This window comes from Cyprinodon tularosa, unplaced genomic scaffold (assembly GCF_016077235.1).
Source record: "Cyprinodon tularosa strain WSP-4 unplaced genomic scaffold, ASM1607723v1 ctg76, whole genome shotgun sequence".
NCBI classification, from domain to species: Eukaryota; Metazoa; Chordata; class Actinopteri; order Cyprinodontiformes; family Cyprinodontidae; genus Cyprinodon; species Cyprinodon tularosa.
In genome coordinates, this window is record NW_024039518.1 from 1,346,207 (window position 1) to 1,366,780 (window position 20,574).

A 20,574-nucleotide genomic window follows, 5' to 3' on the forward strand; every position below is an offset into this window, starting at 1 on the left:
TGAAGATATATATTTTTTATTTTTTCAAATAAATACATATTTTTGAAGAATATAACACTCAAGGCCCATATAGTGAAAATGATTGACCGTATGTCGGATGAAAACAGTAGAACATGTATTATTAGAATGTAATAAGTATTCACAGAAATAAAGAAAAACAGGATTTTCAATGATGAACCTTTTAGGAAGTAAATCAAATTTTGCTATAAATCAGTTAATCAGATTTTTTTTTTAAACACTGGATTATTTAATCGTATTTAAAGTAAGAATATAAGTGTGTGTATACTAATTTATATGTGAGTTTGTATGGATATTGATTGATAGATAACAAGCAGATTCGTTCATACCATTGAGGTATGAATTAATAACTTCCCTCTGACATCATTGATGACCTCACTCCAGTCTGGTAGGTGGCGGTAACTGCACCTTAAGTTTGTTGCCATCCGCCAATACAAAACATGAGAAGAAGAGTATTACGTCGGAAGGAATTACGTGCGTACATCTTCGACTTCCGGTGTCCCAAAAATTAAAAGCCCGTTTCCTTTGTTGGTGAACTCACTCTCCTGGTTCTGCAATTAAAATAATGATTATGACTGTCAATAGGGATGGTAAAATGCTTTAAATGTAAACTTATATAAAGATACGTACAACATTTCATTTCGTTGTCGTCTGGCTCCCCTGGACCTGTTTTTCACCTCAAACAGTAGCAAAGATGGCGGAGAAAGAGGAGAGTAGTCAAGCTGGGGAAAACAAAACTGAGCTGCAGATCATTAAGGTAAGTCAAACTCTATAAACATCCTTCAGTTTTTCATAAACACGCAGAACCTCTCTCCTTTTTGTTATGTCGATTCAGTTTGCTTTTCTTAAGGTAGACCTGCACCTACAGCTAAATGCTGAGACAAAGGGTAGCTCAAATTACATTCCTGACAATAAATGCATTTAGATATTTACTAACATAAAATGTTGGGTTGACTATATGTACAATCTGCTTATACAACGTTGACAATAACGACATAAAGGGTCGTTCATGAGGTAATCTAAGTTTTTTTCATTAGGAAGCTCCATCAAACAGCAAGTCACTGGTTTTATCCTGTAAACAGAGGAAAGAAACAACACATTGCCTGATTTTCTTCCTGTTAACATTTCTGTGGGTGCATTAAAATGTCTGGTTGAAAAAGGCTTTATGTTTTTCTCCACATCTTGTGTCGCTATAGTGTTAATTTATGCTTATTTAAAGAATGAGAAATGTTAATTTGCATAATAAATATTAGTTAACAAAACAAACATTGAAACAAAACAATATTCAGGTTGCTATTTAACTGTTAACAGAAAGGTCAGCATTTAGAAATGTGTTCCTTCCTGTCATTTTAGTTCATTGCTTTGCCTCATTGACCTGGGTGTCTCTCATCACTTACATCCCAGGAGCTGGTGGATGAACTGTATCAGTTCAAAGATTGCTATTTTGAGACCCATGGCGTGGAGGAGGCTGGACGGAAACCCGATGACGTCAAACAGAAGATGGAGGAGATACTGAAGAAGCTGGAGGAGAAAGAAGGTAGGTGCTGTCTTCCAGGAATAAACAACAAGTATAATATTTTAATGTGAGACATGACAGTTCTTTCCTGCTCACTTGTTTGGATCTACAGACAGCTTAAAAAACAAAGTAGAGTTTCTGATGCAGAAAGGCCGGTGTCTGAACGTGGCGCCGGACTACAGTGCTGCAGCAGAGGAGTGCCTGTCCCGAGCTGTAAAGCTGGATCCCTGCCTGGTGGAGGCCTGGAACATACTGGGGGACCAGTACTGGAAGAAGGGAGACCTTATCGCTTCTAAGAACTGCTTAACTGGTGCCCTGCAGCAGGTATGTGAGCCACAAAGGGAGCAGGGATTCTTTTCTTTGTGGTCTTTTAATTACTCTTTTATCTCTATATTTATCTGTTTTAGGAGAAGAATAAGGTATCTCTACGCAACCTCTCCATGGTGCTGAGGCAGCTGCCAGCAGCTAATAATGATGAACACGGTAAGCGTGTGCTGGAGAGTGTGGACTTGGCCCGGGAAGCTGTGCAGCTGGACGTCAGTGACGGGACTTCATGGTGTGAGTAGAATTACAAAGAAACTCTTAAAGGTTTGAACATAGTCTTCTTACAGTAAGCCTTTTTAAATAAGTTTCTTCCTCATCTTTTGCAGTTGTTCTTGGAAATGCCTATTTGTCTCTGTTTTTCACCTGCGGACAGAATCCACAATTCTCCCAACAAGCTCTAAGCGCCTATGCAAAATCTGTAAGCTCACGATTTCATATTCTCGTTTTTCAGACTGAATGCGCACGCCAACACTTTTTGTTTTTTTGCCACAGGCCGAAGACAAGATTGCATCCAGCACACCAGATCTGCACTTTAACAGAGCCAACCTGTTTTACTACGAGGAGATGTTCGGATGCGCGCTGGAAGGCTACAGCCGAGCGGCAGCGTTGGACCCAAACTGGGAGGAGCCACGGGAGAAGGAGAAGCAGCTGCTGGAGTATCTGGAAAAAGTGTCAGAACTCATCCAGAACAAGGTTTGCAGTTGTTCTTCTGTCTGTTTTATTTTATGTTACATAACATTGAAAGAAAGCCTTGTAATTTGCTCAGCATTTAGTTATCACAAGGTTTCAAAAAGCGTAACTAATAAAATGTGCATTAATCAATCCAGCAATCCTCTGGGTTTTAGTGATTTTTATTTCCTGAAATCAAAAGTACAAAATATCTTGTTTCCTATTAATAGGGTTTAATGTTTAAAGATAGCTATTTTTAACCACTAGGTGGCAGCAGAGTGCTACATAACTGTTTTTCGCTGCCCTCTTCACCCTGGACCTTGGTGTGTGTTTTTCAAGGGCAAGGTGAAAACACGTCGGCTGAGGACGATGTTGTCAAGCCTCAACACGTCAGCTCTGGGCCCCTGCTCGTCCCCGCAGTTCCGCTCCCCTTCTGGCCGCGTGGGCAGCCTGGAGCCGCGTTCCCTCTCCTCCCTCCCACACGGCCATAACGCTGGAGTGGCCGCCATGGGGAAGGTGGTGTTCAGCCTTGCCTCTCAGGGTCGCATGGCCTTGTAAGTGAAGCTAATTTCAAACTCTGCCTTTTTTTTTTTTTTTTTTTTTTTTTTTTTTTTAAGCCTATGGTGCAAACATTTCTCTACATGAGCAGTGAATCTGTGCATCTCCTCCATTGCTAATCTTGATTTAGAAGTTTATTATGTTTGAATCCTTTGCCTGCTGTTTAGTTACCATGGAAACATAGTTTTTAAACTTGCACTAAGAAAACAAGTCGAAACAAGACTGATATACATGAATTCCCCTCCATCTTTGTCACATTTATCCTTCTATTTTTGCCAACGTCTTTTTCTGTTCCTCAGTACGTTCGGCATGGTGGACAGTGAGGAGACGTGTATAGTGGTGATGGTGTACAACACGGCAGACACCTGGGGCGTCCTGATCGGAGACACCGTGGTCATCCCTGAACCCAACGTCAAGCGTCACAGCATCACACATAAAGACAAGGTCTGCGTGACTCATGTTGTATTTCTAGCTTCACGTTGGTGTCCGTGGGTCTAACCTCTTCCTGTCTTCTTTCCCGCAGTCCTATGACTTTAAAAGCATACGGGTGGACTCTCCCCTGCTCCTCATCGTCAACGGCAAGAAGCAGAACGTCCAAAGTCAGATCCCTGTGTCTGTGAGCTATGAGAACCGCCAAAAACTTAAGGAAACGCACTGAAATGTTTTTTTTTACCTGGAGTTTAACAGTTGTTTGTTTAGGTTTTTAAAATTTTCTGAATCCTGTGCCTGGTTCAAACATTTTTTTATTATTATTAATATTATTTCTTGTTTTTGTTTATATCCATGATGGTCCTGTTTTGTTAATTCACAACATTTTCTCATGAGTCAGCTTTTAGTGTTAAGCCCTGAATTCTGTTTACTTGGGAAAAATAAATAACATTTTCTGTGAACCTTTTTGTTTGTGTCATCTCTCGGGAAAAGAAAAAAAAAAAACTCAAAGAGGAATCATTGCAAAGCCACATATTTGATAAATCGCTCCAGGTAGGGTGAGTGTTCTGTTAAACTAGTTCCTGATCGTTTCATTCTCGCAAAGCCAAAAGTTTTACTAAAGAATTTACCCCATAACCACCAGCTTTGGTTGTTTATTAATGCTCACTGGTAAACATCTTAAATAATGAGGCTGGGCTTCTGCTTTCCAGTGCAGTAGAACTATATAACTGATCAAATACCTTAGTGACTTACCTGAGTTAACAGTTTCACAAATATAATGTTTATAAACATGCTACTTAAACATATTATTTTAGCTATTTTTTTGCAGCACAGCTTTTACAGAAAGCATCAAGTTAAAGTCTTCCTTCAGTGCTTATTGATGAAGGGACGGTTCTCCCTTGCTGGAGGGCTGAGCTGGAAGAAGGACTTGGCTCCATCGGCCTCCAGGCAGGAGAAGAAACGCTCGTCACCAGAGGCGCCAGCGGAGAGGAACCGAGGGGTCCTCTTAGGGGTCACCTGCCGTGCCATCGCTAGGTGAAACACAGGATGTGGATGGAAGTTAGCTATGGTTACCCCGATAGAAAAGGACCTCAGTCTGTACTTTGACCTCAAGTTTTAGTTTTGAAGACATGTTAAACAGCAAAGTTCACAAACATTCTAATTTTTCTCAGAGTGGAGGTCATGTAATAAATGTAGGGCTGAAACAATTGGATTAATCGTTGACTTGAGTATACAGACTCTAAAATATGCCTTTAGCTGACAGAGTGCAGGAGTTACACAAAATATATAAAATAGTAAAAAAAAATATTTAGCATTTAACATAAAAAAAAAAACATTTTCTTCTCTCAATATGTTCTATCTAGAATTCCACAAGTGGAAAAGTATTAGTTTCTTCTTTGAGGAACGTTTTGCTATTATTAAGTGATTAACCAAAAGAAATAATTGAAAGATTAATCGACAAGCAAAATAATCCTTAGTTTCAGCCCTAAAAAATGTTTCTTATCAACATGTCTTCTCCTTACTGCTCTGGGGAATTATTTGAGTTATCTTTTTCACAAACATGGGTTAAAATAGCTAAACTACGTAAAAATAGAACTAAAACTGTAAAAAAGAATCCTATTAGTCTTGAAATTTATGCTTACTCATTTTTAAAAAGACATTTCAGCACACGGGAAGAAAATGCTGAATCATAAAGTAATTCAAATGCTAAACACAAAGATAATAGAGAGACAAATATATATATATGTGATATAGAAGCAAATGTACATCAGATTTGAATAGAAATATACCTGATTCACAGGTAGAGATGTAGTTTGTCTATTTTTATAATACATTTAAACTAGGTTAAAAATCTTTAAAAGCAGAACGGGTTAGCCCTTATTGGCATCTGTCTTTGTTTTAATGAATACATTTAGTTTAAACTCTTAAAGTTTAGTTATTTGTTTAGGATGTAATGTGTCCTGTTAACATTTACTATTTTTCTGACTTTCTTTTCCAACTTTATATTTTGTAAGTTTTTGGGATACATCTGTCTACACATCATACATATACTTGCTTTTAGAGAGGAGTTTTTAATAACCTATTTAAAATCAGCAGTTGAAATGATAGGCATACTGAGACTTAAAGCATACTCAGGTATGAGAAAATAGTATCAGGATCTACATATATCTAAATCCAAATATTGGATCAGAAGTAAAAAATTAAATAGAAAAAGTGGATCAGTCCATCCCTAAAAAAAACTGCATTACTAACCTGCACAACAAGCACTAAACATCTGCAACATATGATATTAGAAGATTTTTTTTATAAATCTGTATTTTAAACTGGCTAACAAGCAGAATTTACTGACTGATGTTCAATCGTGAATAGAGATGAACGGTTCCACTTTTTTTCTGATCTGATGCGATACTGATAGCTGCGCTGAGTGTATCGTCCAATATACGACTCAACTGTTAAATGAATGAAACACATATCTCTCCATGTGAATGAAGACTTTTATCCTTCATATAAACATTGCTTAAAAAGGTAACAAATCAACACAGATATTAATCTACTTTATGTTGTTTATTAAAAAATAAGCAGCACAAATAAATATATAAATAACAGTTCCATGTAAAGTGCACTGCATTGTATCTCTGATATTTAATATAAAATCACAGATATCAGATCCAGGTTTGGGATCGCTGCATCTGTAGTCGTGCAAAGAGGCAGCACATTTAGAGATCCTGCAGAACGTCAGGCAGAATCTAAAACAGTCCCTCACTACCTTACATTAATGTCAGTTAAAACTAAAAAAACACACTACAAACCATAATTTAGAAACATGATCCTGAAATGCTGATGCCTCCTGTGCTGAAGATCTGTTACTTGGAAAAAAAAAAAAAAAAATTGTTTTTCTCTCCACTGTCGCCACATGCTTGCTCAGAACAAAGTTAAGGACAATAGATAAATCTGTACCAACAGGCCTTAAATGGCCAGTTAAACTTGACTCATTTATCATAACTAGGATTAAATTAAATTGTATGCATCTGCATCCGAGTTTAATAATTTTCAGCACGTGCCTCTTAGATTGCCATCAACTCTACTGGAATATTTTCATGACTGTTCGTGCAAAAGAGTATTTCGAATAAAAAGAATTGCTGAAATAAAGAGCAGTGTGTCAGTCATACCAATGTTTAGGTCCTGATTCCCATGGTGTGATGGCATCTCTCGGTCTCCAGCTCCCACCACCATGTTGCGCAGCCTCAGGGAGTCATAGAGCCCCTGCAGCTTCTGGTACTGCCTGTTCCTCTCCATCAGCCTCTCAGACACCTCACTGTACTTCCTCTTGTACTCCTCCATCACCTGAGCCAGAGGAGCATTTTGACGACACAAAAATAAGGTGATGAAAACTTCTGTCTCAGCCTTTCTTAAAAACGAGCACTCGTGAAAGTATTGGTGAAAAACAGTTGCAGCTTACTTTCTTCAGTGAGGAAATCTCGCCCCTCATGGCAGTGAGTTCTAGTTCTCTGCTCTGGTTCTGCTGGGTGAGAACTTTCTCCATCTGCTTCAGCTGTGTGTCAGCGCGGGATAGACTGTACTCTTGGTACATACGCTCCTGATGGACCTGAAGACAGGAAATGTTAAAAACATAGTGTGGTTTTAAAGGAGAAAACAAGCAATGCTGCATGAATAAAATCAGGGCTGCAGAGTGAAATGCCTGACCTGGTAGGTCCAGAAGGCAAGAGCACGAGAACTGATGTCCAAGACTATGTCTGGTCGCAGACCTGCCAGCACCATGGCTTTATACTCCTCAGAGGGCGACAGCTCGGTCCTCATAATGTCCATCTTCCCGGACAGAGCAGAGGAGCACGCCGGGCAGATGACAGGAGAGCGGCTAAACTCGCCGGATCCATGTTGATCACAGAAAACATGGGAGCAGGCGGTGACCCAGGCAAAGCCACTCAGCTTTCCCCGACACTTGGGGTAGTTACACAGCAGGGTGTCATCACCGAGAGACATGGCCATCACTAGAAGGAAGAGTAAACACTCTGCAAACTTAAATTGTTTTATAACAAGAGAATAATGTTCTGGGCACTACATAATGGTAGCTTGGTGCTAACAAGTAAATGTATAATTTAAGATGTGAGTCTTAACTATTTCATGATGTGTCATTATTAGAGGTTGGTTTTAATTTGTTATATTTATGGGAGTAATATAAAAAAAGAGAAGTAGTTATACTGTAATGTATTTATTCCTTTTACTTCATTAATATCCTTATATTATATACTGTAGTTGCTATTCCAACTAGAGTAATATTACTATTCAAGGATGAGCTAAATATACAGCAAAAAGTAAATATTATCAATGGAACTTCTTAACCCTGTTCTAATATATACACATTAGTCACAGTAATGATTGATTTCATAAGTTTTATGATGAAAACTATAATTTTGAAAAAATATTTATGTTGCGGGAATTTTTTATTTTGTAATCATATCAACTATTTGTATTTATTAATGGATTTTAGTCTTAAAATAAAATACATCTTACACAATAAGAGTCTGACAGCATCACTTCTAAATATTAAATATGTAATGATCCAACAAGTACTCAGTACTTGAGTATCCTTTTTTTTTTTGCCAAATACTTTTTAACTCTTAGTTGAGAAATTTCTTGGATTTCTACTTTTTACTTTTACTTGAATAAAAAAAAATGTTAAAAAGTAGTGCTACTCTTACCTGAGCACAATTTTTTAAATACTCTACCCAACTCTGGCTATAGCTGCCCATAGTTTGAGTTTTCTGGAAAATACTTTTACTAAATTCAATTAATATCTTTTTATATTGGACAAATTTTCAGTTCTGCTTTGAAATAATAATAAAAACTTCAAAAATAAATTTAGAAATAATGAACTGACTTTAATTTTCAGATAAATAGTTCCAAGCCAAATACTTTAAATAATTTTACGTTTTATTCAGTTTTTATTTAGACTAGCCTGTAAGGCAAGGCTGTAAGCTACTAACTCTTAATTCCCTTTATACCCACATTATTGTTTATTTTTCCGAACTTTTAATTTCTAAAAATAAATAAATAATATATTCGTGTCATATTTTTGTAACTAAAATATGGAGATTTATATATTTTAAAACGAGGCTACATTTTCAACTGTTATATTCTAAAACTAGCAATACAGCTAATAAAACTTAGCACAAGGATTAACTAATGCTAAAAAAAGGTTCAGTCATGTTCGTTATGTACTTTTTAAAGCGTTTTACGTTTAAAAATCTGATTTCTTTAGTTTAATACTACTCCATTCGATGATTTTTAAACTAATTTTTGTCCGTTAGCAGCTACCTCTTACCTTTGAACCCTTTCTCTGAAGCTGTTAGCAACAGGTGACGCTAATTTCAAAGCTTTAATCTGATTGGCTGATAACAGCTCAACGTAAATTAAGGCAGATTCGGAATAAGTAACACCAACAATATATTAGATACATTATTCAGTATTGTAACATTCAAATTAATAACATTTTAGGTTAGAAATGTTCCAGCTGAAATAACTTTATAATTTTTTTTATGTTTTGCATTTTAATGAGATATATGGTAATATCTACGTACTATTCTCTTTTCTTGATGCTATCAGTGCTGTGAAATGCACATTCTCCATACGTTTTGAGGTATTTTGCTCGCAACGAAGTAGGCCTATACTGTAGTGTTCAATGACATTCTTTTTTCTTTTTTTAAGTAGCAACTGCTCTTATCCTCATATTTTAGTTTATTATACCACAGATCATGACTACAAACATTAGGTCTTTATTGCTCTTGGAAGCTGAAATCCAGTTGTTGTATTTTGATTTTGGAGTAATGGCTTCTTCCTCTCTGAGTGGCCTTACAGAGTCTCTATAGCTTAACCCACATTCTGTATATATTTTGCTATTGTTCTGGGTTTGATTCACACATTTTGCACAGAGACAATAACTGGAAATGTTAATGTATAGGATCACCTTAAACAGGGAGATTTCCTGCAGGTTTAGACATTTCCTATCTTTGACAAACTTGATTCGAATTATTTCAGCTCAGAATAATCCTGTTGATCAGCCACCAGGTAAGCTGAAGCAGGGACACATCTTTAAAATGTATGTCACTGCAGGCCATTAAGGGCTTGAGATGTACACACCTGCATAGGGGCGAGTGGAATCCTGAGGTTGTGACTTAGAAACCCACTCCCACAGACTGCCACTCTGGCTCTCTGAGCAAAGACCCTTAACCCCTGATTTCTCCCTTGGCGCCGCACAATGGCAGCCAACTGCTCCCTATAGAGATGGGTTAAATGCAGAAGGAAATTTCTCCAATGTGAAATCAAATAAAGTTCAATTAAAGACATCTTTAAATAAACCAAACATTTTGACTTTGTGTTGACTCTTCTTTCTTTTATGTGACTCTTCTTTTCTTTTATTCAATGTGACTTAAAACCTAAATGATTTTTATCTGATTTAGGCTACTATCAGAAAATATCTGTTTTTAGTCAAAGTGTAAACATCTGGTGTAAGGTTTTTACTTTTGAACTTAGATTAAAGGAATTCATAGATTTTATCTTTTTTGTTATATTAAAAATTGATTGATAAGCCCAACTGTAATATATGGACTTTATTTTAAATGTAATCTAAACATGGTACCTCCAACACCACCCCTCTGCTGCTTTTTTTTGCCCATCTCTCCACGTGGTACAGGAGTAAAGGCAGGGGGTGAAAGAGGGGCATTGTGCTGTGCAGCAGTGGATCCGGGGGTTCACAGTGAGAGAGGGGAGATGCTCACTCAACTGTGTCCAGCTCGCCATTGTGGATGATTCCCCATCTATTCTTTTCCTTTTAAATAGAGCTCCAGTGTAAGATGCCGGGCTTTTTTTTTGTTAGAGTGGTGGTTGGGAGGGGGGAGTTGCATTATGCGCTTGGCGATAACACACGAATTACATGCGTGGATGTGGAATGGCCCCCCCTTTACGCACGGCGCTGCTGTTGATAATTGGCCCTATAGAAATCAAAGGTTAGAAATATTGCCATGGGCACAATAATAACACTGCAAAGTCAGATTTATATAGAGATACCAACGCCACCTGTCATGCAAATAATAGGATTTCCTTTCTTTTCTGAAGGGCTGAAGCAGAAGTCACCTGTTAGATTGCTTTTTGACTCTCCTTTGTAGTTTGATCAATTATAAGTTAATTAAATGAAGATCATCGAAGTGTTTTTTCCTTTAACAAAATCCTACTTATGTCATCTTAGATTTGTTGGGCGTCCAGCATCCTTTATACCTATTGTCATGTTTTATTTAAAGTTTGAAGTTAGAGTGAGTTTAAAGAAGAAGAAGAAAAAAATAAAAATGGGAGGGAAGGAAAAGGAGACCCAGGGAGGTTGTGTGTTACACGCTATTGAAATGCAAATATCATAGAACAAGGAGTGGTTCAGTGTGTGTGTGTGTATGCATGCAGTGGAGCTGCAGTAGGAGAGGAGGGGCACAAATTGGACAAGTTTTTTTTTTAAGCTGGGGGGGAGAAGAGACTTTAGAAAACAGCCACACACACTGCAGCTCCATATGACACGGTGCGGCCAGGAGGGATTTCCATACAGCCGCTCTTTTATTTGTTTTTTTTTTTTTTTTTGCTTACTTCCATGAAATCCCGCGCTGCAGACATTTTCCAATTGTCTAATTTAAAGGTTTCCTTGAGAACCTGCGAGCAGTGCGCTCCTTTGAGAGACTGAATGCGCACAGGAGCTGGTTCAAGTGCGCAAAAAACGTGTCTGGTGCCTTTGGAGCGACTAATGCCCCCCTCTCTGTCTGACTTGCCGTGAATCATGTCACGCCGGAAACAGAAGAGACCCCAGCAACTCGTCAATGCAGACCCGGGGGGCCCGAAGCTGCTGCAAGGTGAGAAATCATTGTCTTTTCCGTTTAACTTGTGTTTTATCTAAGAGGAAAAACAGCTTAGAGAGTAACTCTCTTTCAAAGTTAGAAAGTGATATATATCAGCAAAATCTAAAGTATTAATGGAAATATGGTAAATTACAAAGAATGGATCTGAGTTAATGGGCCAAGAAAAGTTTACAGGTTTGGATTAGTTTGTGCAATTTAAGCAGATCTAATCATTTATATCCAAATTAAAAAAAGGGCGGAGGCACTTTGGTGGATGCCTTTAAAATGTCCTCTTGTAAAGAGAAAAGATCTGGATTAACCAGCATATGTCTGTGGTCATTTTCATGAGCTGCCCATCCTTAAGGAAACCAACAGGCTGCTTAAGGGTGACTGCTAGAGCTCTGGGATTACTATAGAGCACTCACAATAATCTGCATGGTCAGGGGGGAGGGAAGGCAGTGTTTTCTTTTTTTATTTTATTAATTATTTTGTAGTAAAGATTAATCTTCCACTCTTGTATGGATCTTCATCTTTTGCAGTTCATCCATACTTTTTTTTTTACCTTATGAGTCCCTCTTTCCCCATTTTCCACCATGACAATGCCTCCTCCCTCCCCTTTTCTTTCTCCGCTCTATTGACTGTATACTTCTTCACAGCTTGGGGGCTTTCAGATGGATGAGAGAAGGTTTCACAGATTATTACAGAGCTAAACTTGGATATTTGTGCATGCACAATGCTCTGCAGGTACGATTCTCCAAGTCAGGAGTATATGTTCAGATTTATAGTTTGTTATATGTTTCCTGCAGGTGCAGGTTTGTTTCTTAATAACAGAGAGGGAATTTCTCTGAGGTACAGTCTTTCATTCCATCACTATACCTCTCCAGGAGGGAGTAGTTAGTTTGTCTCTCCTTTGTTGTTACCCTCCCCCTTCTTTTTTTCTTTTTACTCTTTCTCACTCTGTGCTCAAGATTCTGAAAGAATTTGACCCCTGGGCGGCAGAGGTTAGATTAGTTGACCAATCAGAGCATGTGGACAGTACCCAGAACCCTTAGCATGGCCTGACCCTTAACCTCCACCGTGACGTAAGGGGGGAGGGTGAATGGGGAGATGAAAGACGTAACTGCGGCCGTGAGGGGGGCTGGGTTAAGAGGGGTTACGGGTTGTCTAGGTGATGTCCATTGTCCTTTAAAATGTGCTGCCATAGCAACAAGGTGGTCTGTGAGCTTTTTTGTGTGCGCAAGATGTTTGAAGAGTTTTGCTTCAGAGAGCACAGATTGAGACAAGACATTTCAAAGACTGGTGCACTCTGAGTTTCTTCCACTTGTTTATTTGCTTGTAGGAGGTCATTTCCAGGCGGGCCTTTTCTTTTGAAGCTGTAACTGTATCTTCTGGTATGCAGACAAGTTTGCAAACTAAAATTGGTAAACAATAACTAAAGTCAGTGAGATAAACAATCTTTGAAAGTAACATGACATGTGGGTTGATACTGGGAACAGAGTTTTACTAAACTGTTATTTGTAAAGACATACATTTTTTTCTTCTTTTATTAAATATTATTTTTTCTCTATCAATCCTCAGACGACCATCTAAGCTTGAAGTCACCATCCACATCTTTGGGATCAGATCTAACATCATCAGGTTCCTCCTCCTCATCTCCCACCTCACTGCAAGATTGCCAGCCGCCACTGGCCACTCGCCCGTCTCCTGGAGGGCTCCACGCGCCTTCTTTGCCCAGCGAGAGCTCACCTCCTCCCCACTGGCCCAGCCACATTGCTCCTTTTACCACATCTCTGCCAAACACCCACTCCTCCCTCTCGCCAGACTTCCCTCACCCCTCGTTGTCTTCCCAAACTCACTTGCCTCCTCCTCTAGATCAGTCCTCTGGAAGCCACGGCCTGAACCACCAAGTTAACTCACACGCCACTATGACCTCTCCCCCGATGGGCAGCTCTGCCACCACCACTACCTCTTCCTCATCCTCTTCTTCATCATCCTCTCAGCAACCTCAACCAGACAGCTCCAGTCCTGGCCAGCAGCAGTCTTCCATCTCCACAGGGGAGCAGGGACAGATCCAGGTGCCACCAACCCTGGCGGTACTCTTAGAGGAACTAAGGGTCCTGCAGCAGAGGCAAATACACCAGATGCAGATAACAGAAGAGATCTGTCGTCACGTCCTCAGGCTTGGAGGAGCTGTCTTTGGCCAAGATAACAACGCACAAGCTAACGGTGTAGACAGCAACCAGAAGTCCATGGGAACAACATCTTCATCACCTACACATCCTTCGACCAATACTCCAGTAACCACAGCTTCATCCCTCTTGACTGGACTTCCTTCCCCCCTTTTCCCTCAACCAGTCATCTCAAAATCAGGTACTTCACTCATAAATGGAGACAGACCCCAATCCTCCTCAACTTCCAGTTCTCTATCCTCACCCTCTTCCTTAGCAATATCTTCCAGCATCAATTCATCTGTTGCCTCCTTGCACCCCCTCTCATTATCCCTGGGTCTGTCACCACGCTACCTCCATGAGAAATCCTCCAACACCTCTTCATTTGGTCACAGCAATGGCATCAGTTTCCAAACTCCTTCACTTCCCACGAGCAGCCACTCACAGGATCTTCAATCCAGCTCGTCTCTCACTTCTGCCTCCTCATCAGGACGTCCTCAGCATGTGTGCAGGTTCTGTGGAAAAGTGCTGAGCAGTGATTCTTCCCTCCAAATTCATCTGAGGTCACATACTGGCGAAAGACCCTACCAATGTCCGGTGTGTCTGAGCCGTTTTACAACCAGAGGGAACCTAAAAGCCCATTTCCTGAGACACAGAGAGCAGAACCCAGAGCTGTCCCTGTCTCTGCTGCCCCCTGCACTTTCAGAGCAGACACAGAGTGGATCAACTCCAGGTACAGTTCAAAGGAGGCGAAAACGTCGTGTGGATGATGATGAAGCATATAATGGAGTGAAAGGAAGTGTTCCTGGCATAACAGAGAGCATGGCTTTAGGATTACTGTCTGGTGGCTCAACTCGGCCCTCGCCTTCCTCTCTACCCCTGCCTCCCTCTGTGGACATGGCTCTTCTGTCTACAGCTCATTCTCTGTTACAGTTAAACAGAGCTTCAGTAGCTGCTGCCAGCACATCCAGCACAGCTCTGCCTTCATCATCTCCATCCTCCTCTTCTGCTTCCAGCCAGTATAAAGCAGCTAAACAGCAGCGGTTTGATGAAAACACTCCTCCCCACTCTGCTCTCCACACAACTTCACCTTACTCCCAACTTGCTCATCTCCCCAAGATTCTTTTCCCTGGAGGCGCCTCCCCCCACCACCTTGCCCTTCTTAGGGCTCCAGGCCACCCTTCCACTTCCCATCTTTCTCTACCTCATCAGCTACCCTTCCCATTCCCTCCCTTCCCCAAACCACCCACCTCCTCTCCTTCCTCCTCCTCTCCCACCACCTCCAGCCAGACATCAGACACTTCCAAGTTGCAGCGGCTGGTGCAGAAGCTAGAAAAGCAGCCACAAGGCAATGCCTCATCCTGCTCTTCTGCATCTTCTCCCTCCACCTCTTCACAAACCTCAGCTGAAGTTAATGGGGAGACAAATGCCCGTGACCTGACCACGACCTCAAGTGCCTATCGCAGAGAGATGCTGGCTGCTCTTGGACTAAGCCCTAGTGTCAGTGCTACAGTGACGGGTCAGGGTGTCTCTGGTTCAGGCCCTACAACAACCACTTCTTCTCTGCCCACAACCCAGGTTGCTAACCAGTGTGGAGTGTGTATGCGTGTTCTTAGCTGCCCCAGAGCTCTTCGCTTGCACCAGGCAACACATCTGGGAGAGCGTCCCTTTCCTTGTAAGCTTTGTGGACGTTCTTTCTCCACCAAGGGAAGCCTTAGGGCACACCTGGCCACACATCGAGCAAGGCCACCAAATGCCCGTGCCCTTAATTCTTGCCCCCTCTGCCCACGCAAATTTACTAATGCCTTAGTTCTACAGCACCACATTCGCTTGCATCTTGGTGGGCAAATACCACCTGATGAGGAGATACACCCTGAGGATGGGGCAGAAATAGAAGGTGCTTCCTTTAAAGACAGTCTCAGTGAGCCTGTTAGCTCCCTATCAAAAGTGCAAATCCTTCCTCTTGCCTTAACAACGGCGTCCAAGTCTCCAGTGGACACCCTTAGCTCAGGATCCAGTTTTAAGCAGTCCAAAGCTACTGATTCAGATTCTGTGAAAACTGAGGAATCTGAGCGTTCGACTCCAAGTGTTAGTCCACCTTTAAGCTGTAATCCACCATCTGTGGGAGCTGAAAAATCTCTGCAGCTTGCAGATATTGCTCCAGCTGAAAGTCCAACAGCAGAGAAAACCCACAATCTTCTGGGCATAGACAGTCCTTTCAAGGCACCCTTACCTAGCTCCCATTCGGTTGTAGATACGGTTGACTCTGTTTCTGAAGATATTCCTCTCTCCCTCTGTGTTTCTAAGTCTGATCTTGAAAGTGCTACACCCAGACTTATCAACAGTGAGGAAAGATTTTCCACAAATGAGGACACAGCTAATCCCAGTTGTACCCCAACCCCCCCAGCTGCGCATCCTGAACCCTCACTTACACCCCCTGCCAGCCCTGGAGCTACCCTAGATGTAGAGGAGGCTAATACCAGCGTTTCACAGGAGTTGCGAGGCAGGGCCACATCCAATATTAAAGAGAAGAGTGAAGACACCAAACCAAGAGAGCCACTTTTATTGTCCGAACCAGAGCCTGGAAAAGATGCACCTATAAAAGAGGATTGTACCCCCCTAAAAAAGCTGTCTGATAACCCTGAGTCTTCAACAGCAGCGTCAACACCGCACGCCCAGCCTGCTCGACCCGACAAACCCTACAGCTGTTCCCAATGTGGAAAGGCGTACGCCAGCCGAAGTGGACTTAAGGTAACTTTAAATAATTAAACATTCAACCTATTCTCATTATGAGTGCGTATGAAATCGTACGAAAAGTTATGCACCGTAATTTCGTACGTTTTGGACCTTTTTTTCGTCGTACGTGCATGCGCATTTGACGCGCCATTCACGAATATAGAATATAAATTACAATTAGCCCTAACCCTGACCCTGTACCTTACCCTAAAATATAAAACAGCAAGCAACGTAGTTAGAGACATGAATAAGTGCTGATTGCACTGTTTTTCCCAATTTTACGTCCGTCCACGGATCAGCTTTTTTTTTCTGTCTGCCAGCGCATGCGCACTGATGTGGTTTTTTGAGGAAAAATGTCCAAAGCGTACGAAATAGTGTGCATAACTTTCCGTATGATTTCATACGCACTGATAATGAGAATAAGTTGAAACATTTGATCATAGTTATAGTTATGCATTTAAACTCTTTGCTAACTGGTTGTTGTGTTTAATCTCGCCGACAGGGCCATATGAAAATGCATCCTGGAGTGTCAATGAATGCCCCAGGCAAGGTTCAAACCAATGAAAGTGACCCTTCAGAGGATCGTAGTACGGCAACTAAAACCTCTGAAAAACAGGAGGAAAATAAGGGACTGGCCCCTGAGAAAGGTGACAGCATAGATCCACTCCTCACCAGTGGTGGCTCTGATGTGACCACTGAAACTGTGGACAATACAAAATAGAATGTGCTTCAGTAGATCCTGACAAAGGGAATGTATTCTTAGAATAAGACTGTTTTTGTAGAGTCTGTAACTCTAATTTCATATTTAGAATTTGTATAAGTCAAATAGTTATAGGTTATTTTTAGAACTATGACAGAAAAATTGTGAATGTAGTATTCCTGCTGTCTATTTTTGTACTTCAAAGACCACAGTGAGGCCTTACCTTCAACGCATTGTCCACCCTTGCTGACACATTTCAGGATGTACAGTATAATATCTTATGAGTAGTATCCATTGATTTTCTTTGTTTTTGAAGAGTGTCCAGACGTTTCATACCAAAACAGGCCAAGTTATAAATGGCCCCTGAACTGTACATACATGCTCCGGTTGCCTTTTAAAAATTGTTTTCTATCCTTTGTTTTAATGCTGCTTAATGCGTGTTTTCTGATGTTGCACTGTGAGCTGCACTGTGTCCAAACATCTGCTGAAAGAACTCACCCCTGCAATGATTGTATTACCAGTTCCCTACGGTTACAGTAAAACCTTTTATTTTAATGACAGTGAATGTCTTCCCCATTTATGACGGTGCTATCTGCATTCTAAAGCCCCCAACAAGGATGAACCCTGTCTCCTTCCTGCTCTCTCTACTTGTTCCGCTGCTTTCTCAGCGGACTTGAGGGTGCTTTACTCCTGCGTAAATCGTATGCACTCACTAGATTCTCCGCTTTGCCCGGTTTAGTATTTGTATGCTTTGCCTTCTCTCTGCAGCCCCCCTCTCTCCTTTTCTTGTAGCAGTGACAGAATGTGTTCCCACGCTACCCATGTGACGTTGAAAAAAGTTAATAAAACAATGGCAATGCAAAGCGGGGACTGGTTTGTTACCTTTTTTTGGGCCTGTTCTTGTTTAAGTCTCTGTCTCTGGGAATTCATTTATCTGTTTAAGCATTCTGCTTGCATGACTCTTGTTCTCTGTAAGCCTGTATGCACTCTGTTGGTCAGTTTTCCCTTGTTTGTTCCAGTTCTGTGTGTGTGTGTGGATTGGTGGAGGGAGGCTGGGTGGGTGGGGGGAATCCTTTGTTTGAGGAGCTGGCCTGGCTGTCTCCTAATTCTGTCTTTTAAGCCCTCAATGTCTTATAATATGTTGCAGTTCCCCTGCACTGTGTATGCGTCTGTGTGTGTGTGAAAAGAATAATCAGAGCCTGTATGAGTGTTATTGAGGGTGCAGCTGTAGAGGCAGTCACCTCCCTCCCTCCCTCTCCTCGTGTCATTCTCTCTTTCATACTCAGTCTCTTTCATTTTCTCTTTCATTTCCCTCCATCGCTCTCTGCATTCACCACATCATCCCCTCCTTCCCACCCCATGTAATGAGCTGACACACAGGAAGCTCTAATCCTCTCACAATGCCTCCCCCTCTCTCCCCCCTCAAAAAAAGTGACTGGAAGCGGGACAGGGGGCAACAGGGACCAACCTGGTCCAGCTGTCCCCAAAATGGCCGCCTTTAATCCCCCCCACCCCATCCTTCCCTAGTATTTTTTTTTTCTTTTTGAGCCTGCAGGGGATTCAGAAACCATGACGACTGGTAACCAGGGGGAAAGAATGGCCAAGAGTGGAGAGCGGGACAAAAGGAGTGAAAGGAGCCATGTGTGAGAAGTTTGTCCACATGCGTTCATGAGTGACAAGAGACGTGTCTCAATCAAAACGCAAAGAGTGAGAAAGTCGGAGGTTCTTAGTATCCCAGGCAAAGTTTCTGTGAAGGCACTAAGGTGTCCCATCTTTGACTACATTACTCTCACATGACACATCAACAAACATTAATCACCTCTATATGACCATCAATCATCCACAGTGAAACCCTTATAAAGGTCTGAAAGGGCACATTTAGAGCCCATTAATGATGAATCAACCCTCATTTGGAAGACAAAGCCGAGGCTATCTCTTCATTGGTCCCTAATTCATTTGATCACAGTAATTAAAGCTGCCATTCAAGCGAGACATGAGCACATCCTCAGATCAGTTACAGATAAGGATGTGGGTGCGTGCTCTTTGTGATCACTTACTTATTTCTGTTTGGAAAAGCTGGAGCTCCAGACGCTGCCCCAGTCATGGCAAATGTTTGTTTCCCAAAAAGATAAATAAATATAAACAATCTGTTGCATTCTACATTCTATCATACATAACAAAGAGGTAACAGAGATATTGTGTTATCGTCTTTTTGACATGAGTTTTACAAAAACTTGATTTGAAGAGTGTGAAAAGAAAAAACAAACATGTAAACAATGTTAAATCTCTAAATAATCGTTTTGAATTCTGAATCCAGTGTGAAAAAATACTTTTAAAAAGTTATGTAAAGTTGAATTGGAGATGTTATCAGGGATCTGGTTGATCCATCCATCCATCCATCCATCCATCCATCCATCCATCCATCCATCCATCCATCCATCCATGCATCCATGCATCCATGCATCCATGCATCCATCCATCCATCCATCCATCCATCCATCCATCCATCCATCCATCCATCCATCCATCCATTCCCCATTCATACACTGTATAATAATGATCATATTCCTAGACAGCATATGGGACAAAAAGTTTTTAAAGCATGGTAGATTAAATAAACTACAACGCCTTTTAACATAATCCCTAGACTTGAACTTCCAATTCAACCCTCTTAATCTTTGATTTCGGAATCACTTGGATTTGCCAAGTGATATGTTCAATAAAAAAAGCTAATAATGTTATTATTTAGAATACAAGCTAAATAATCACAGTATGTTTCCCTGCATTTTCAAACACTGTCACAACTACATGAGGATTAAAAAGCAACATTAACAGGAACCTACAAACAAAAAAAACATTTGTATGTAAGGGAGATTAACGGGATTTTAAGTTCTGCATTAGTAAGGATGTCTCATTTTTCTATTTAGAGTCCTACCCTGTAACTTTTTCTATAATTAGGGAGGTGCATGGTCAAAATAAATATTACAGAGATAGTTAATCGTTATGCTAAAGTGTAAGAATATATATTCTTAACTTTGTTATTTTTTATTACCTAAAAATCATTAGAAAGAACAAGTCCCAATGATTTACTGGTTTAAATCATGATTTTAACTGTAAAATCTGCTCTTTAACAAGATAATAAGTACAGAATGCAAGCGTTATAAAATAGATATATTTCCAAAGAGAATCTGAGCCCCAGTTTTGCTGAAAAGCTGAACAAATATAGGCCTTCTCACTTCCTGCAGTTTCACCTGAAGCCACAAGATGGAGCTGCTGCGCCCCGACTGTCATCCTCTTAAAAAAAACAGGAAAAGTTACAGTAAAATGTGACGCCACACTGACTACGTCATAAAGAAAATACTTTAAACGGGACAAAACTGAGACTGGAATTTTGTTTACCTGTAGTTTGTTAAAAAATATTCCACATTTCCATTTTTTTTAATTCTTATAAACGAATTTAGATTTTGGCTTATTTATTGCAGCTTACGAGTAATTTAAGAAATTATTACTAGCTATAATAAAAAATATAAAATTATTTTATAATCTTTCTTTAATAGTAACAGG

The 20,574-nt window shown here is 40.6% G+C and overlaps 3 protein-coding genes across 5 annotated transcripts; 2 read left to right on the top strand and 1 right to left on the bottom strand.

Annotated features, from left to right (window-relative positions):
• Window positions 1-496: 496 nt before the first annotated feature.
• On the top strand, window positions 497-3,975 carry ttc5 (tetratricopeptide repeat domain 5). Of its 3 annotated transcripts, XM_038270280.1 has the most exons (10): window positions 497-775; window positions 873-905; window positions 1,423-1,555; window positions 1,647-1,858; window positions 1,942-2,092; window positions 2,185-2,276; window positions 2,351-2,551; window positions 2,867-3,081; window positions 3,385-3,529; window positions 3,609-3,975. In XM_038270280.1, exons 2-10 carry the CDS (start codon window positions 891-893, stop codon window positions 3,741-3,743), a joined length of 1,299 nt encoding a protein of 432 aa, XP_038126208.1. In that variant the 5' UTR covers window positions 497-775; window positions 873-890; the 3' UTR covers window positions 3,744-3,975. The 3 variants fall into 3 exon arrangements, with proteins under 3 accessions (XP_038126208.1, XP_038126209.1, XP_038126207.1); XM_038270281.1 differs by lacking the exon at window positions 873-905 and having other exon boundaries at window positions 1,372-1,555; XM_038270279.1 differs by lacking the exon at window positions 873-905.
• Window positions 3,976-4,133: 158 nt separating this feature from the next.
• LOC119773409 (E3 ubiquitin-protein ligase CCNB1IP1) lies at window positions 4,134-8,878 on the bottom strand. The gene is made up of 5 exons (XM_038270411.1): window positions 8,859-8,878; window positions 7,220-7,524; window positions 6,975-7,121; window positions 6,685-6,859; window positions 4,134-4,545 (listed from the first exon to the last, which is right to left on the bottom strand). Exons 2-5 carry the CDS (start codon window positions 7,520-7,522, stop codon window positions 4,382-4,384), a joined length of 789 nt encoding a protein of 262 aa, XP_038126339.1. The 5' UTR covers window positions 7,523-7,524; window positions 8,859-8,878; the 3' UTR covers window positions 4,134-4,381.
• A 2,172-nt stretch (window positions 8,879-11,050) lies between these two features.
• si:ch211-212k18.5 (sal-like protein 2) lies at window positions 11,051-17,874 on the top strand. Its single transcript, XM_038270408.1, has 3 exons — window positions 11,051-11,421; window positions 12,985-16,325; window positions 16,813-17,874. The coding sequence occupies exons 1-3, from the start codon at window positions 11,349-11,351 to the stop codon at window positions 17,029-17,031; spliced, it is 3,633 nt and encodes a 1,210-aa protein (XP_038126336.1). The 5' UTR covers window positions 11,051-11,348; the 3' UTR covers window positions 17,032-17,874.
• Window positions 17,875-20,574: the final 2,700 nt, after the last annotated feature.

What these genes read in the sequence shown, in the direction of transcription:
- ttc5 (XM_038270279.1), top strand. Translation starts at nt 713, where the DNA reads ATGGCGGAGAAAGAGGAGAGTAGTCAAGCTGGGGAAAACAAAACTGAG. An exon ending in TAACTGGTGCCCTGCAGCAG is followed by an intron (nt 1,859 to 1,941) that starts GTATGTGAGCCA and finishes TATCTGTTTTAG; the next exon opens with GAGAAGAATAAGGTATCTCT. An exon ending in TAAGCGCCTATGCAAAATCT is followed by an intron (nt 2,277 to 2,350) that starts GTAAGCTCACGA and finishes TTTTTGCCACAG; the next exon opens with GCCGAAGACAAGATTGCATC.
- LOC119773409 (XM_038270411.1), bottom strand. Translation starts at nt 7,522, where the DNA reads ATGGCCATGTCTCTCGGTGATGACACCCTGCTGTGTAACTACCCCAAG. An exon ending in TTGCCTTCTGGACCTACCAG is followed by an intron (nt 7,122 to 7,219) that starts GTCAGGCATTTC and finishes TCCTGTCTTCAG; the next exon opens with GTCCATCAGGAGCGTATGTA. An exon ending in GAATCAGGACCTAAACATTG is followed by an intron (nt 4,546 to 6,684) that starts GTATGACTGACA and finishes TGTTTCACCTAG; the next exon opens with CGATGGCACGGCAGGTGACC.
- si:ch211-212k18.5 (XM_038270408.1), top strand. Translation starts at nt 11,349, where the DNA reads ATGTCACGCCGGAAACAGAAGAGACCCCAGCAACTCGTCAATGCAGAC. An exon ending in GGGCCCGAAGCTGCTGCAAG is followed by an intron (nt 11,422 to 12,984) that starts GTGAGAAATCAT and finishes ATCAATCCTCAG; the next exon opens with ACGACCATCTAAGCTTGAAG. An exon ending in CCAGCCGAAGTGGACTTAAG is followed by an intron (nt 16,326 to 16,812) that starts GTAACTTTAAAT and finishes TCTCGCCGACAG; the next exon opens with GGCCATATGAAAATGCATCC.